This window comes from Sander lucioperca, chromosome 12 (genome assembly GCF_008315115.2).
Source record: "Sander lucioperca isolate FBNREF2018 chromosome 12, SLUC_FBN_1.2, whole genome shotgun sequence".
Lineage (NCBI taxonomy): Eukaryota > Metazoa > Chordata > Actinopteri > Perciformes > Percidae > Sander > Sander lucioperca.
Window position 1 is genome coordinate 13,898,350 of NC_050184.1, and position 18,488 is coordinate 13,916,837.

Below are 18,488 nucleotides of genomic sequence, written 5' to 3' on the forward strand. Positions count from 1 at the left end.
TAAAATGGACTCTCAGTCTCTGTTAACAAAAAATGCAGTGCAATAAAAACCAAACAATCAAAAACAATAAATAAAATGGATTTTTTTCCGGCTGCGATAATTTCCATTTAAAAATGATCAAGCTCATTTTTATTTATCATGCGATTAATTGATTTATTGCATATTGCAACAGGCCTATGGAGCTTCCTCTGAAATTCAATGGCTAGCAACAAGTATGCCAAATCTTTTTGAACTATGGGTATCATGCATGATTGCACTAGGGCTGCAACTAACGATTATTTTCATAGTCGATTAATCTGTCAATTATTTTCTCGATTAATCGATTAGTTGTTTGATCTATAAAAATGTCAAAACATGGTGAAAAATGTGGATCTGTGTTTCCCAAAGCCTAAGAGGACGTCCTCAAATGTCTTGTTTTGTCCAAAACTCAAAGATAATCAGTTTACTGTCACAAAGGAGAGAAGAAACTAGAAGATATTCACATTTAACAAGCTGGAATCAGAGAAATCTTCTTATTTTTTTTTTTTTAAATGACTCAAACGATTAATTTAATAGTTGACAACTAATCGATTAATCGATTCATCATTGCACCTCTAGATTGCACAGAGTGAAACTACTTTCAATTAAATATGTACCTTGCCGCGTACACTCAGAATATCACCAAGCTACTTATTCCGTACTCTCTTTGTATGAATACATGTACACACAATGTCTAGACCAGGCTTTTAGCTGCCTTTTGATTCCAGGGAAATGCAAGTTTACTAGCATCATGTGCTGAACGTGTGTCGTAATGTCATGGAGTTCACCAGTGGTTTATGGCCAAAGAACCACATCACAGTTACATTTTGAGAGTCCATTGTTTTGGGCCAGATGGCTCTCAATATTAAAAAAATGTGAAAACACAGATAGGAGATTTAACTTGGGAACAGTATAAAAGTTTTGCGTATGTTCTTTTCAATCGGACATTCCTCCTTTTAGTAATGTCGTCTATGTCAAAATGTCTCTTGGATCAATACAATTCCGTTGCATCCCTCAACACCCTCCCTCTTTTGATTGAAAGCTGACAAAGAAACATTGTAGAAAACAAATGTTGCATTTTAAACTGGAGATCAAACTGAAGGCTAAATTGAGTTTTCTCAATCCCTCTCAGTATTCTTCTCATTATGAGGGAATTCATATTATTTTAAGAGCACACCTTAAGATACTCCATGAATTTGACAGGTCTGATGACATTTGGTATATGCTGCCCCCTTGTGGAAATATGTTGAGTAAGTTTGACTGTAATTGACTGGATTTGGAAAGCAGAAACTGATAGTATGCAACAAATGGAAGCATGAATATGTGTGTTTATGTGCGTGTGTGCATGTGTTTCAGTTATGAACGGCAGCAGGCGGTCCTGAAGGAGGAATTGGCCAAAGTTGCACAAAGAGAGAGGGAGGCAGCAAGGGAGGAGATGACTAAAGCCGTGACTCGGGAAAGACAACACAAACGGCAGGAAGCCGAGAACGCCAAACAACTGGTACACACACACACACACACACACACACACACACACACACACACACACACACACACACACACACACACACACACACACTGAGTGTGCATAGTGTTGACAAAACAACTGTACTGCTGTGGTAAAAGCAGAGAAGCTAGCAATGAATTATCAACTAAGTAACTGTTCTCTTTTCAAGCATTGCATTAACACATTAGTCACATTTAATTGTATTTTATATGATTTCCCGTGACATGAGTTGATTGATTGCAGGAGCTGGTCAGCATAAAGTGATGCTAATATTAAACAGACTAGTAATTTGAATAATTGTTACGATATTCCACATTGAAACTATAGCTATTCATTGTGCAAAATGTTGTTAGTTTTGCATTGGTGGTCCATCAGTACCTGAAGCTTTGGCAGTTAGTCTAAAGCATGTTGACAGCAGACACCCATATCTAGAAATCAGTGGCAAATTTAAAATGCAATAAGAAATGAAATGAATGAAATGAGAAACGGACATAGCTGATGTTATACAGCGTTCATCCGGGTTTTTTGTGTGAATGTGGTGACCTTTAGTTGGTGATGTTTAGGTGATAGAGATGTGCTCCTGTAGCAGCTGTAAGATGGTCGCTCACAGGTCAAAGAAGTTTGAAAATGTAGTAATGCAGCCCTAAAATAAGTAAGGGTTAATGCCCGACTCTGGCGGAGGCAACCGTCCCTCGTGTCTCCTCGTCGTCGCTTCATGCGTTCTGAAATCAAAATCTAAAGTTTTTTTTCAAACAATAACGCCGTTTACATGGTAACACCTGAGGATTTGACCAATAGCTGGAACAATCATTCCCATCCCATAAGGTTCTTATGCAATGGAAACGTTGTTCACTGCTCCAGTAAATAGGACGTATCTGAGAAACGAATTGGCAACGAGAGTTATTTCTAGTCCGCTAGAACCCTTTGGCTCAGCCACGAGACGTCAGCCAGCTAACGTAATGCTAACAAGATATTATGTACATTATGTTTAACAACAAGACACGCTAGCAATCAAGCCATGTCATTGTCCTCAAGTCAATATCAAGACTTTCACCAACAAATGATACGCCATGTGTACTGTCGGCCGCTTTGTTTCACTAAATGTGAAACAAAGTAAGTTCAGAGGGGCAGTGTAACATACTCTTGCAGCTTTTGTGGCACTGAAGGAACACTAAGTGTTGTAAATAAGATATTTAGATTATTATTATTTTTCTTTTAATGTAGCACATTCATTTGGAAGGATAAACAGTTTTACCGGACGCTACTTAGTGGATGTCCTATATCACTTTGTACGGTATTTGACACCCTGCAGCCAATTAGAATCGAGTATTAATCCAGACCATGGTATAAAAGTCCATAACCATTAATACCAAGCAAGAAAAATGGGGCAAAATCATCAGTATGCATACAGTGGCAGGCTCTCTTCCAGTCCCCTACAGCCGGTCAGAAAATATGCTAATGAGGCAACATCTCTGTCAAATTAATTATTACTAAAGTTTTGCAATCCATGTAGATTTGAACCGAAACACATGACTTTTTAAACTTGCTAGCTTAAATGAGGCCCGAGAGTCCTCCCAGCTACCACAGGTAAACATGAACTGCAATACATAGGCAAGGACATTACCATCTAAAATTTAAATTGACAATACCCAAAAGGATTATTTCTACAATGTATATGAAAGAATATTAAACGCACTTAAGTTAAATAAAAACAAAAGAAATAAAACAACACATACTTACCTACTTGCTCCTTGTGGGGAAATGAATATGTTATAACCTCTTGGTGCAACGTTGCCTTTACGATCCCGATATGCCGCTGCCTGAGGAAAAGACCCCAAGGCCAAAATAGGGCCATACTGCTAATTTAAATTAGCCTGACGTCGTCACACTCAGATTCTAGTCAGAATATGAGTCTGATACTGCTCCATTGGGCTGTGATTATGGGGCGTGTTTCAACCGAACCGGGAAAGAAAATGCCTCTGCACTCAATTGGATAGACCTCCAACCAATCAGAGCAACGGAGACAGACGTCACAGAAGCTGCAAGTCAAAGGCAGGCTTCGACAGAGCAAAGGCAGAGGCGGCAGTTTCCGTGTCGTGCGGTCGGGTGTGGCAATGTGTATACATACGTGATCGCGGTTCTCTGTTCCTCTTTTAAAATGAATGCGCTGTCGATATCTTCTATAACAGACACGATGGCGGAATCTACACATCTCAATTCTCCAGCGGCAGCCATCTTTGTTGTAAACAAATTGAACCCAAGCGCTCTTTGGTGACGTGGTTGATTACGTTACTGTTGATCATCTGTCCATCATCGTATAAAGCCCGCCCTGACAATTTGATTGGTCCGAAAAGCTCTGGTTCGAGCATAGTTGCTCCACAACGGATCGAGTCCAGACCGAACTTCCCGACCTCAAATGTTGTGGGCGGGGCTAAATTCGGCTGGCATCCAGGCTAAATTTAAATAATCACTTCTTCCAGTTTTGCACATTACAGCTAACATGCCTGAATTACCTTTGTCCTTGACTGTCATGTGTAGTTTACTCAAGGCAAAAGCCTTCTGTGCCATGATTTTCACTGAGATGTGTCCTTTAATTAAAATGGTGGATGATCAGAAAAATCCTATTCCCGCTGTATCATCCACCAGTTGGCAAAGCTGTTGTTGTAGTGTGTGTGAAATGACACACGCCTTTTTTTGTTGAGTTTTGGTCAGCAGTCATTCTAGCACTTTTGACTTAACACTTTAGGTTTGACACGCGAGTGAGTTCAGTGATATAGGTCTCTCAGTAGCAGGAGATAAGTTTGTTTAGAGTCAAGTCAAGACACACTGACACAAATTGGGATTGCATTTGTAATTTCCATGGTGATACTCCTTCGGCCTCCTCCTTCCTTTCACCTATTACGTCCCTGTTCTCTTTCTATCTCCCCCTCTTTTTACCATTTTCTCTCTCTATCTCTTTTCCTTGCTCTCTTTCTGTCTTCGCTCCCACCCCTGACCCTCTATCTCCCTCTGTCTTTCTCTCTTTTCTATCCCAGCCCATTACTCTCTACTTCCTGCCCCGGAGACAGTATTATCAGTGCAGTGCAAGCGGTAAATTGCACCCTGAGAGTTTCCTGGAGCTGGAGATAGGAGTCGTGCAGGGTTTGGAGGTATAGTCGTGGGATAGGGGAGAGCTTGTTTTACACACCAGCCGGTGCCTGTTTCACGTGACTCTCTCTTCCCCCCCCCCCTCCTCTTCCACCTGCTGCTGTCTTATCTCCACTCCAACACACTCCCGGAGCTAATAGAAAGCCGAGGGACGTCGTGAACAGAATGACCGGTTGAGCAGGACCGGACTTTCTAATGCTCGGGGCTCCTTGTAATGACTGTTTCTTGTGCTATGAATACACATGAATTGTGGGCAGATTTGCTCACATTCTTTTACTCAAATGTGATTTTCTTTCCCCCCTGTTGTGGAATCAGAGGGTATGATCACCCATCATCCACAGCTCTTTGTCCAATGTAACCCCTGCAAGAAAAAAAACAGCTGCTTTTCGTAATGATAAAGCCGACAAAAGCATTTTCAAAAAGCTGCAAAAATAGCGGAAAAATCAGTCAAAACCTTAAAAAGGAACAAAAACTCTAGTCTAGTTTTGATAATGGGGCGAGGGGGGGCCGTAAATTACGCCTATGGTCTTGGTCTTGACTTGGTCTCGACCCCTCAAAGTTTCGGTCTTGGTCTCGGTCTGAACTCTGGTCTTGGTGATGTCTTGGTCTCGGTTTAGGTGGTCTTGACTACAACACTGGCTTGGGGGGGCTGGCTATCATGGTTGAAACCATCCTACATTTGGCAGGTGGTCCATGTTAATTCCAAACCCTGTGAGGAAAAAGTTTAAAGAAATGACAGTGCTGCAATATTTCCTGGAGAAAAAGGATGATAAAAGACGAACTTCTGAGAAGTGGGACGTGACAGCTGATTAAGCACTTGCTCAGTAATTTTCGGAGCAAGAAGGATGTGAGGATGAAAAAGAAGTGACTGAACATTTTGTGAAGGGGTTAGGATGAAGAATGAAGAGGAGCCGTGAATGAATGGGAATGAAAGAGACGATGACACACGTTTCCTGTAGAATTGAGCTGAAGAAGAGTGAATGAACTGGAGGGTAAAAAAAACCCCTTCACAAGCAATTTAATATTTCCTGCAGGATCATGAAGACGTGGAAAAGGAGAGCAACAGTGTGAGGATGAGATGGAAGGAGTGACTATTAGTAACGTTTCTTTAACGCTTTTAGGAGGATGAATAAGAGAAGGAGGGGGGGAAATATGCTTTAAAAGAAGGTTACAAGATGACTGAACATTTTGCTCAATTTAGGGGACTTAGAAAAGGAGAAGATGAAGGGTTTAAAAAAAGAGGTGTTGGCAGAAACGATTATTATGATGGACAAGGAGGAGGGGAAAAAACGCCATCCCGTTCAAATTTGCCTGCTGTAGGAGCGGAGTTAACCGGCTTTTATCTGCATGGCTTCCGGGAAGGCCGCTCTCCTATGTCCTCCCATATAGCTTCTCAGAGGTGGTAATAATAATAATAATAATAATAATAATAATAATAATAATAATAATTATAATAATAATAATTATAATAATACGTTTATTTAATATAGCACCATTTACAGAACAAAGTCACACAGTTCTTCACAAGAGTAACATTGTTAAAAGACCAAAAATCAGTCAAAAGAATTACAATAAAAAGAATCAAATAGAAATAAAAACAGTAAAGTAAAACTTAAAAACAAAGAAATTTACAAACGCGAGACAAAGGCCAGTTAAAATAGTTGAGTCTTCAGCTGCTTTTTAAAAAGTGTCAACAGAGACCACAGAACTATACAGTGTGGTGTACCTTCTCTATTTGTAAAGTGCCCCGAGATAACTTCTGTTATGATTTGACACTATAAATAAAGTAAAATTGAATTGAATAGAACGTATGACGGCAGGAAGGGCGTTCCACAGTGTCTGAGCCACTGCTTCAAAGGCTTGGTCACCTTTTTTTGTTTTTTAGTCGAGCCACAGTCGAGGGCTACCAGTAAGCCCCGGTCAGAAGACCTAAGTGACCTACTGGTAATAGATCCCTCCTTGATCCTCGATCCTCATAGCCTGGTCCTACCAGGCTATCGTACATTTCATTTGTACAGAGTCTGGCCACTCTTCATTGACAAGTGTTAACTTCCTTGAAGGCGGATACTCTGAAGTTTAAAACTATTGGATCTGCCCAGAGCCACTCTGGATCTGCCATAACCGATCGCTAACGTTCGGCTTAGCATCGCTAGCGTTCGCCTTAGCCAACTCCTTCACCACTAACGGAGCGAGCTGGAAAATCTAACTTTTCCCGAACTCCGTGGGGAGGAGGGCCACAACATCATGGCCACCAACAAACAAACTCAGCAAAGACTGTTCTTGCTTGGGCTTTAACTTATGGATATGGAATGGCTTCGCTCGCATCTTTCTCCGTCGCCATTACGGAACTACAACTGAAACTAGCGCACAACCTCAACGTCATCGTTCTCAGCCACTCCCTCTGTTCCTTGATTGGACCGGTAAAGATTGGCCGGAGAAAATCCGCAAATATACCGCAAACCCAGACGACATACTGGAGGAAAATGAAAATTGAGCGGAAGTACGTAGGAGGGCGGAGCCAGGCTACGATCCTCACTCTTCAGGGCAGGAATAAGCAGGGGCATACCACAAAATTCTGGGCACTGTAGAAAGGCATTCTATATGGGCCCCTTCCCTTCCCACATGTGCTACATGTAAAGCACAGTTCAGACCAAGGATTCGCCACAACACAAGTTGAAACTTGCAACTACTTGCAACGTACCGGTCTGCAGCATTCTGAAACCTGCCAGTTTCCACCAATGCGACGAGACGGTGTATCATCTCCATAGCAACAACTCTTCCGTTCAAACTTCCGACTTCCAGGCTTTTTGTAGCTGAATATATCATTTGTTGCGTCTTAATATGAATGTGGATAACGGTAGTGATAGTGAGATGCTTGCTACAGTTACATTTCTAGTGATGAAACAGCGATAACACGTTTGTATTTCTCTCATTCACAGCTTTGTCCTAGGCGCTCCCTCTCTTCAGTCACTCTCTAGCTCGCTCGACCGTACGTGCACGCTGGCGCACGTTGAGCCTCCGTCTATCTGCCATTTCGACCAGTTAACAGTTTGTAACATAGAAATGAAATGTTATTGATCATATTTTATTTCTATAGTTTGTAGCTGACTTTACAAGCTGACTTTGCTATTGGCTGTTGAAACAGGTAACATCCCTTACGTTCTAAAACCAGCCTCTACGACTTGACCAGCTAAGGCCCTGTTTACACGATGACGCTCGTGGGTGAAAACGAAAAAATTGGTATTGGTAGTGCTCCCGTGGGTGCTGTGCTGTGGCTTATCATGGTTGACTTTGCCGGTCATCATCAGACAAACATGCAACTCCACGTCCTCGTCTTTCCAGACAAGCTTTTGTTGTTCGCTTCGACATGTTTTGGTTTCGCGCTACTAAGGAGAGAAGTAGAAGGAAGGTTCTACGTAGGCGCGCGGCCTTGGTTGTATTGTGTGGCAGTGTCACCTAGCCGCCTGGCATGCATACTACATCGAATTTCACACACTTTTGCGTCACCACATGCACGCAGATTTCCCCCCCAAAACTCTCGTCTAAACATCTAGCCTGAGTCGCAGGATGCCACCATCAGCTGGCTTGAGTCAAGCTGAGATGGGCCAGTTCAGATCGCTGCAACTTTTCTCTGCAATGTTCTAAAACGGTTTAGTCCCGTCGCGAGTCTTTGGTCTAAACTGGTCTTAAAGCACAGGTGAATCAGTTGTATCCTACGAGGACATAATGCGACAGAGAGAGATGCAAGCTGGTTAAAATGACTATGTGTACATAATAGCATTATTATAAGCATCTTTTTGGGCCCTCCTCACATCAGGGCCTTGGGTACTCAGTCCCCTTTTCACCCCCAGTCCGACACCCCTGGGTATAAGAGCTTTGCGACGGCCTTTAAGATGACTTCCTGTTTAAGCGAGGAGCGAGGACATATCAAATAAGAGACTTGAGAATCACCCATGGTACAGAGCTAAGCCTTGAGTGTGGAACAAAGGTGTGAGGAGAAGGGAGAGAAGGTGCTACAGGTGACTAAGGGTTTCCTGTCCTGTGTGTGTGTGTGTGTGTGTGTGTGTGTGTGCGTGTGTGTGTGTGGGCAAGGCACTGAGTTACGTCAGAGAGAGCCAGGCAATGATGTCCTTCTTTTCTCCGCCTTTCACTCCCTCACTCATTTCCTTCTGTCTTTTGTCCTCTTCTCAGTGAACTGCCTGATCCCGCCATTCCCCTCTCTTTTTCTTCATCTTTAAGCCAAGGCCCTCACCCACTGTGAATAGTCTTTGTTAATAGCAAATCTTCCGCAGATTAATTTCAGAATGAGAGAGGGGAACAGGAGAATGGAAAGAAAGGAAGCAAGTCGAACTAAAGGGCTAAAAGGGATTTTCTCTTTTTATAATGTGTTAATGGCCTTTTGGTGCCTGTTGAAAGCAAAAAAAGGTTATAAGCCACATTAGCATATGGTAAATTTCTCTCTCTCTTTCTCTCTCTCTCTCTCTCTCTCTCTCTCTCTCTCTCTCTCTGTTCTTTCAGAACAATTAGGAAGCCTATTTTATTAGCTGCCCTTTAACAAAATGCCATCCACGCTTTTCTCATTCCTTGAAAATGCCTGTAAAGCACAGGTGAATCAGTTGTATCCTATGAGGACATAATGCGACAGGGAGAAATGCAAGCTGGTTAAAGTTACTATGCGTACATAATAGCATTTTTCATATTATTCTAATAGCATACATTTTTGTTTGCAAATTATGCGTAATAACACTTCACGAGAAAATTGGTGCACTCTAGTGTCCCCGTCCTGTATCCAACACCCAACTACTGTCCAGGAAAAATCTTTAGGGCCTCACAGATCAAAACTAAAGGGGAGGTCAACCATTTAAAAATTTTCTTCAATGCTCACTGTAAAACAGATGGTAAAGTTGTCCCATTTAAATGATATGGGCATGGCAGATTGATAGAAAAGCTCAGCTCTCTGTGACCGTTAAACACAAGAGGTTATACTTCTGGAGGTGAATTTGTCACGGGGATATTTTCACGTCCATCAGCGATTGCATTCTAAATGTTGAACCGCCACAAGTTGAACAATATAACAGGTTTACAAGGTAGTGGTGCTCTTCCAGGTACTGGTACAAGTAAACCACAGCGGGGTTATAATGCGAGAGGTGAGACAAGAATTTCTTTCAGACTGTATAGAGCCAAAGACAAAGGTGAAGTGTTGATTTGCATCGCCAAAAGTTCAATTTCAGTCAGAATTATTAGTTACTTTATATATGTCAATTTTTACTCAATAGCAGATATGTTGAAATGCTGGATTACCGAGTTCCTCCAAGGGACACTAGATGGCAACAAAAGCCTACTCAATGTTTCACTGATTTCACATTAACGTGGAAGCATCTCTCTCTCTCTCTCTCTCTCTCTCTCTCTCTCTCTCTCTCTCTCTCTCTCTTTATTTTCTCTCTTTCTTCTGTCTGTTACTTTGTCTCTGAGCCCAACATGCAGTATATAAAGTTACATTTCAAGTGTGAAATTCTCTTAATGCCAGTCACAAACGTCAATGCCTAGGTTCCCCATGTTAATCCAATATACCTAATCTCTCCTCCATGACCTTGTATCTCTCCAATTATTTGTATTACGTGACAGTTGGCTGTAGAGACAGGGAACATTTTATTGTAATGTTCAAACTACTTTAGTCTTCAAGGAAAATATCACATGCAGAGAGTAAGAAGTAATTAGCTTTTTTCAAATTTGGAACAGTTGACTCAAGTTTGTTTTCACTATAGTCACTACCTGTGTACTTTTGTGTATGCTTATATATCTTTGCTGGCGTATTAACACTCTTTCTGTGAGTCATATACAGTCAAAAAAGAAGTATGTAGCAGATAATCTGTAATTATAGCCTTTCTCTTGTTTATTACAAGCAACAGCAACCACAGTGTTTCATTTACATTACTTTGCCACAGCTGGAAAGTAGTCCCCAAAAGGCCACGGAAATGAAATAAATAAAACTTTATAATTGTCTTGTGTTAGTCAGGATTGCAGTTCCAACACAATTAACCACATATGGTGAAAGACTTACACCGTGTCTACACAGGAGGCGTAACCTGAGCAGCAGCAGCTTCAGTGCTCAGTCTGTTTGGCAGCACTCAGAGCCCAATGCACAATCACTGTAGTTACGTGCGTAAAATATGCTACTTTTATTTCACAAAGTACTTTCTGTTCAAAGAAAGACATACAGTATATTCCAATGATTTTTTTTTTTTTTTTGAAGGGATACTCCAGCGATTCAAAATTAAATCAGGAGAGACTTTGTTGCAAATATGCAAAGGTTTATTTGTACATATGCATAATATGAAATGCACATAGTCTTTGGAGATTAGACTCCATCGTTATAAAACTAATTTTAAAGGGGTAGATAAGCCAAGGCATATCCCCCTGATGGAGTCTAGGCACTGGTGGTGGTGGTGGTGAAGGAGCCTGGAGACCGGACCGAAGATGCCGACGGGAGCGGTCTGACCCAGGGTGCAGTGGGTGACGATGACTGGAGGAGGAAGGGGAGAAGGAGGGTTGCACGCTTTGCCTGAAATGACCACTGACCGCAGCAGAGAGAAGAACAGAATTAAAGCAGGGATGCCGTGCTGTGATTAGCTCGTGAAATTCATGGCCAATTCTGGTTGGTTTAACTGAGCAGTGAACGCCTCGAAACAGCTGATCAGTTTTAGGAAGAGAGAGAAAGTGAGGTGGATGAAGTTTAGAAGTCTTCCTGAAAGAATTTACGCTGAGCTTCTTTTGTATTTGCATAAAGTTGGGGAACTCACAGGGGACAATTACAAAAAAAAGGAATGGTTAAAATGTAAAGCAGCAAAGGCTGAGATACTCCAAATACACTGCATCCTACTTTTCTCATAATCCACCTCAATAGAATCTTCCAATGGACCCTACCTGCCTGGTAAACCCCCACATCTGTCAAATTCCATAACCCCCAGTTTGTAACACAGGCTATTTGTTTAAGAAATTCCCAAGCCAAGATAACCCTGATGACAATACTATAAAAGGCAAGGCAGGGACTGTTTCAACTATGACGCCTGAGGAAATTTCGAATGTCCCCTCAAATACTGAGAAATTTCTACTCCTGCATCATACCGTGCGTCCTGACGGGGAGCACCACTGCCTGGTACGAAAACGGCACCGAACAAGACCGCAAGGCCCTTGCAGAGAGCAGTTCATTTGGCTGAACGTACAATAGGTGGTGCCCTACCCTGCCTATAGGATATTTAATCCAGGCGCTGCAAGAAAAAGCCTAGGAAAATCTTTAAAGTTCCAAACAACCCAGTAACAGCCTTTTCACCCTGTTGAGGTTGGGAAGAAGGTACCAGATACGCCAGGGCAACGCTGAGAGGCTTAGGAGGAGCTTCTACCCTCAGGCCACTAGGATCATGAATGAGGACACTGACTAAGACTGCCCTGCCCCATCATACACATATATATTTGTTATTACTGTTTTTAATGCATACAGGAACCAACAGGATTACATTTCACTGGAATTGTATTTGATATGATTTCACGTTATTTAAATTTTAATTTTCACATAACCTATTAATATCATAACATAACAAATTGTTATGGTATTTCTTTCTATGTACATATCTACCGTGTTGATTTAAGTGCCATTAAAGTACTTCATATCAAAAGCACTTGCACAGAATGGCCATCACGTCTCAGGAATACTCCCCTTAACAGTACCACCACTATTTTACTGCAAAGACCATAAAGCCAAACGTTATTCTAAATCCCCGGTGTTTAATTCCCAGATGGTATTCTGAGGCAGCAGCACCACTTCAGAGCAAGATAGTGCTGGGTTCCCTCTTGTCTGTCTGTTTGTCAAGCAGCCCTGCTGGAATGAGCCAGATGTTGGCTCTGATTGGACAAACCTGCCTCACTTGTTTATACCCAAACCCATGTAATCAGCTGGAGATTCTCTGCTGATGGAGCGACAGTGTTGTCTCTCTTTTACACACTCAGTAAACTCATTCAGATTTTGGTTACGGGTGTGAGAGAAACAGCTGTGTTCACGCACGCACGCACGCACGCACGCACGCACGCACGCACGCACGCACGCACGCACACAGGATAGAACCAGATGGGGACATGCTTCATTATAGTAGTACATATGAGCTTGTGAATAGCTTAATGATTTATCATGTACTCCTCTGACTGCTTATTTAGTCAGACATATGGTAACACGCTGCTATTATGCCATTTAGATGAGTGAAAAACAGGTTAAATGAGTTGCTTAGCTTTGCACAGGTTTTGACTTGAATTTCAATTGATGTACATCCTTCAAGCAATTTAAAGAGTCTGACTGTATGAATACCAGGCACACATATGCTTTAATTTGGCATGGATACATGTAAGGTTCAAATGCATATATTCACATAGATGTGCGCTCAGGCGTATGAACTCATGCACAGTTAATCACAGAGCTTGTCCTTGTGTTTGGGGAGAAAAAAACAAGGAGGAATAAAGAGTAAGAATAGTAAAGGGGAGGAAGGTAAGAGTGAATGGGGAAAAGAATGTTTGGGAAAATGAGGGGGCAGAGGAGATGGGGAGATGGCAGGAGTGACATGGACAGAAATAGAGGGAAAGAGGAGAATGAAGGAGTTGAGTTGGTGAGGTGCAGATAAGCCTGCAGTTATATCAGTAATTGTAATCTGCAGGAACTGACATGGTTCTGCATGTAAAGTTGTTAGGCTGACTGTGAGCTCAGCTTCCCTCACTGCACAGTTAGGTAAGATGAGCCAAGTGAGCAGGCAGACAGACAGGAAGTTCGGTAAATCTTGGTTTAAAAAAAAAAGAAAAAAGAAAAAAAAAAAAAGGGACAGACTGAGAAAAGAATTGACATCAGATTAGATTGCCTTTTATTTCCAGCTATTAGCAATAATGTTGCTGCAAAATTGGCTCGTCTCAGGCATACTTACAGTTGACAAAAAGTCTAATTTTTACGTAAAAGATGAGTGCGCTGTAGCTCACTGAAGCAGTTAAAGGGTAATACTGGGTCATCTTTCTAAATATAATTTCGAAACTGTAATTATATAGTAGAGCTTGGTAAATTGAAAGGTGTCAATGGACTGGGATGCACATTTTATTACTGCAAAATCCATATTCTCAACACTTCCCGGCTAACTTGAACTGAAAGGACCATGTCTAAATACCTTGATCTGTTCTCTAAGTCTTTAATTCTCACTGACAGTAATAATTATCTGACTGACTGTCCATTGCAACTTTCCCCCAGACTAACACCAACTTGGCCTGATCTTGAGCCTCAGTAATGACAGCCACGAGAAGACAGTAAAGCTGGAATGCAGAGTTGCAGCTGGGTTTAGCGATATAATTTACCTGTGTGTGTGTGTGTGTGTGTGTGTGTATAGTTCTTTAGCTGCAGTAACCACATATACTATAACCACACACTATAGATTGCTGCCTCGCCAACAAAAAAAAAAATCACTTTATAACTGGAAAGTTTATTTTCATTGAGATCAAAGACCGGTTCAGACATCCGCTAGAAATAAGCAATGTTGGGTTACACTTTACTTGAAGGTATCTACATAAGAGTGACATGACACTGTCATGAACGTGTCATAAACATTATAAACTAGTCATAAACGTTTATGACATAACGCTTCTTTTAGTAAGTGTCATTCGGTTTTTGTCATGACAAGTTAGGGTTAGGGTTCATGTGTCATGACAGTGTCATGTCACTCTTATGTAGATACCTTCAAGTAAAGTGTTACCCAATGTTGCTACAAATGAGGTATCATCTCATTTTGGGAGTGAACATCAAATCATCATGAATCATAAACATGTAAAAATATCAAATCCTGTCGAATGCTAAATTACAGCTGAATTTACCTTTTTTCAGAGAAGACATTTTGCACTGTCGTGGCTTTCTGTGACACTTGAATAGAACAGAGCCCTTGTTAATGTTATTAAAAAAACACTAAGATGACAATTTAAATTGTCTACTGAGAAAAAGACCAATCATAATTGAGGCAGGATTTCTAAAACATTTTGTGAACGGGCTGTATTTACAGTGATGGTTCGGAGTAATTTCACCCTAGGGTCCTTTGCACCATCACCTCGAGCCAAACAACCCCCCCATAAGCTTTTTTTCCCTTGGTCTAACATTGGGCGTTATTATTATTATTATTATTATAACATTATCAGCCGAATGGCTTAGTGCAGGCGCTAATGGATCCAAGAGTGTATCTTGTAAATTACCCCACTAATAATGCCCGGAATGTTACCAAACTTCTACAGTAGTACAAATAGGTTCTGTACTTATAAAACGAGGCATTAGAACGTTTGTTAGTACACCAGGAGTTTATTTAAATAGCACTTGCCTGATGGCTTCTACTCTCTGCTGCTAGCACTGGTAGCTAGCAGTGCTAGCTAGCTAGCTCTCCGATTCTCCTCCATTAGTTGTAGCTCCTCTTTCGAAATTGAGCCACTCATCGTCACGTTCGATGCTCACCTCTGACCATTTTCTTGATCTATTCTGCTGTTCTCTTGCTTCTTTCTTGGTAGTCTCTTCCGGCAATAGATGTTGTGCTTTGTGCGTGATCTCGCGCGATAGCGCAGTAGCAGCCGAGAGGAGTATCCATCAGGCAAGTGTTATTTAAATATACTTCTGGTGTAGTTACAAACTTTCTAATGCCTCTTTTTATAAGTACAGAAGCTATTTGTACTACTGTAGAAGTTTTTATGTATCTCGTATGGTAATTTACGAGATACAAACGTGGATCCATTAGCGCTTGCACTAAGCTAACAAGCTGATAACGCTAACTTGACCAACGTTATAAAAGGGGAAAAAAAGCTTATGGGGGGTTGTTTGGCTCGAGGTCAAGGTGCAAAGCAGCCTAGGGTGAAATTACTCCGAACCATCACTTTAACGACTACTCAAAGTGCTTTTACATATTACCATGCACACACATTCATACACTGGTGGCCGAGGCTGCCGTACAAGGTGCCACCTGCACATTACATTCCGATGGTGCAGCATCGGGAGCAGTTCGGGGTTCAGTGTCTTGCCCAAGGACACTTTGACGTGGAACTGCAGGGCCAGGGATCGAACCGCAAACCTTCTGATCGGTAGGCGACTGCTCATACCACCTGAGCCACAGCTGCCCCATTTTTAATGCAATTCAGTTTTTGAGAGAAATTTGGAGAATTTTTTTGGGGGCTTTTTCCCTTTATTAAATAGTGACAATGGATAGACAGGAAAGGGGGAGAGAGATGGGGAATGACTCGCAGCAAAGAGCAGCAGGTCGGATTTGAACCCGCACCACTGCAGAGGACTCAGCCTACATGGGGCGCACGCTCTGACTGGGTGAGCTAGAGGCCGCCCCACGAATGTGTTTTGAGTGCGCTGACTGTTTTTACATTTCCATGGATTTGGATAAGCAATTCAAATTTTAACCGCACAAAATCTTAAATTGGACAATTTAAATAATTCTTACAACTGCAGTCATGATACCAGGGCACTGCACCAACATCAGAGACAGTAATACACTTCAAACCAAAGGGAATTGGTATGCTTCCTCTGATGTTGTTAAAAACTTAAAATGAAACACACAATAAAGACAAAAAAAGGTCCTAGTAAAATTTTGAAAAAGGCAAAAATGTTATCACAAAGGACATATTGTGCTTTTTCACAGATACTCCCTGGTAGTACACATGTATGCAGTATTGCTGATTTAATTGACCCCACTGAACTACATTAGACCACATTTCATAATATGTAACCTAAGTGAGGGAGTGTCACATGAAAGAGGGAGCCGTCAGAGTGAAAGTAATAGATGTGGAGCAGCAGAAGGGCCACTGGCCCTTATTGTCCTACTCCTTTCTCTGCGTAGCTGCCTGGCTATAATTATCAGTCAGATTATTAGTGAGTATTAATTTATTGCCTCGCTGGGAGCTATGTGTTAAATAAACGCAGCAGAGTAAATAGAGAGGAGGGGGGGGTTGGGGGGGGAGAAAGAGGGAATGGGAGAACAGACTGCTGCTGCTATCAGATGGCAACACAGCACACACATTGCCCACAGGGGAAGAGTGAGATGCATGAGTGTATATTTGTGCCTGTCTGTCGGCATACTTGCAAGCCCAAACACTGGTGTTCTATGCCTATGTGTTGTGTTGATGATCCATTAATCCGTTAATATTGGTGCGCTGCCCTCGGGTGCTCTCTTCACATGCTCCTTCTGTACTGGATCAGGGTGTTGGCCCTCCATGGCTGATATCACTGTGGCGTCTACAGGGCAGACACGCTGACTAACAGCTCAGCCAGCCGCCATCTGTTGTCCCTACAGCTGAGCCTCGAAACCTGCCGTACATTATGACTGTTGTAGAGCAGAGCCAAAATATGTTCATCTTTTAACTGAGTTGTTTTGATGTCTAATATTTGTGTTTTCGGTTTATACTCTGAATTGGTGTTAATTTCTGCCTCTGTTTTAATAAACAGAGGCATGGTAATAAAAGTTTGTCGATGCTTGCGTTTATATCAGAGATCTTCAACAGGGGGTCCGGGACCCCTAGAGGGTCATCAGAGTCATTGCAGGGGGGCCTTTTTGTTTGGGGGGTGGGGGGCATTTCTGCCTTTATTAGAGAGGAAAGCTGAGATATGAAAGGGGAGAGAGAGAGAGAGGGGAAGACATGCAGGAAAACTGTCACAGGTCGGATTTGAACCCTGGACGTTCTGCGTTGAGGAATAAACCTCTGCACATGTGCGCCCGCTCTACCAACTGAGCTAACCGGCCACAAATTATTGTACATTTTTGAAAGTTTTTTCAAAAATTAAAAAAACATAAAAAAACATTGACATTTTTTAAGACTTGTCATAATTTCACCATGCGTTGGTGGGCATGTTAAAGTTCAGCCTCATGGCACTGCTATTGGAGCTTCTAGATCAGGGGTGTCAAACTCAATTTCACAAAGGGCCACACTGGAAAACGATAACATGTATAGTTTGACATGATTTCATTTATTTAATCGGAAAAAGTCAAATATCTTTGACTGTATTATTGCATGTCTCATATAGCGCTTTCACATACAATTTGGTCCACATAAAGCCCTAAAAAAGTTAGTCATCATAGAATTTAGCAAAACAATGCAATCAGATTTTTTTAAAAGTAGGCTACCACACAGCCGACTCACAGCAACCTGTTCCACAGCCTGAATATGAAAACTCTCTGCTTCTGTGGGAATTTCTGAGTCTCAAAGTCTGTCAATCTGCCAAATTCGGCTTTGACTGAAGCGTACTTGTGGTTTGCAAACTTTTCCCGTGTTCTTGGTTTTGGCGCACAACTAAAATTGATTTGCGGGCCGGATCAAAATTTGTGAGGGGCCGGATTTAACCCGCGGGCCTTGAGTTTAACGTGTGTTCTAGATTGTTAGTTATATTGTCACTTATCACAAAAAAAAAAAAAAAAAGTAGCTCCAGTTAAGATGCAAAACTCTCTTGCAAACAAGGGGAACTGCCTAAACCTCTCTGCTAGATTTTAGTTTTGCTGTGAGATGTTTCCACGACAGAGGCTCTCATCTGTCATTTCCTGCTTGATCACTCATTCTTGCAATGATTTTGTTTTATATCCCTTTGTCATTTTTTTGTTTCATAGTTGGCCTTTTCAGCTCATCTTCCCCTAACTGACTCCCGCTTGCCTTTTTCTGTCATACATTTACACATTTCTTCCTATCTCCGTAGCTTCTAAATAGATGCTTCACACCTCTAGCTGTTCACTGAATAGATTCATATGCAGACGGTGCCTGAAGCAGGAAGAAT

The 18,488-nt window shown here is 41.8% G+C and overlaps 1 protein-coding gene across 3 annotated transcripts in view; it reads left to right on the forward strand.

The window, feature by feature from the left end:
• Positions 1-18,488, forward strand: part of LOC116040752 (MICOS complex subunit mic25a-like) — a 99,601-nt gene that overhangs the window by 4,208 nt on the left and 76,905 nt on the right. For all 3 annotated transcript variants that reach the window (XM_031286369.2, XM_031286371.2, XM_031286370.2), the window contains exon 4: positions 1,375-1,519. In XM_031286369.2, coding sequence (XP_031142229.1) covers positions 1,375-1,519 — 145 coding nt within the window. The remainder of the gene's footprint in view (positions 1-1,374; positions 1,520-18,488) is intronic.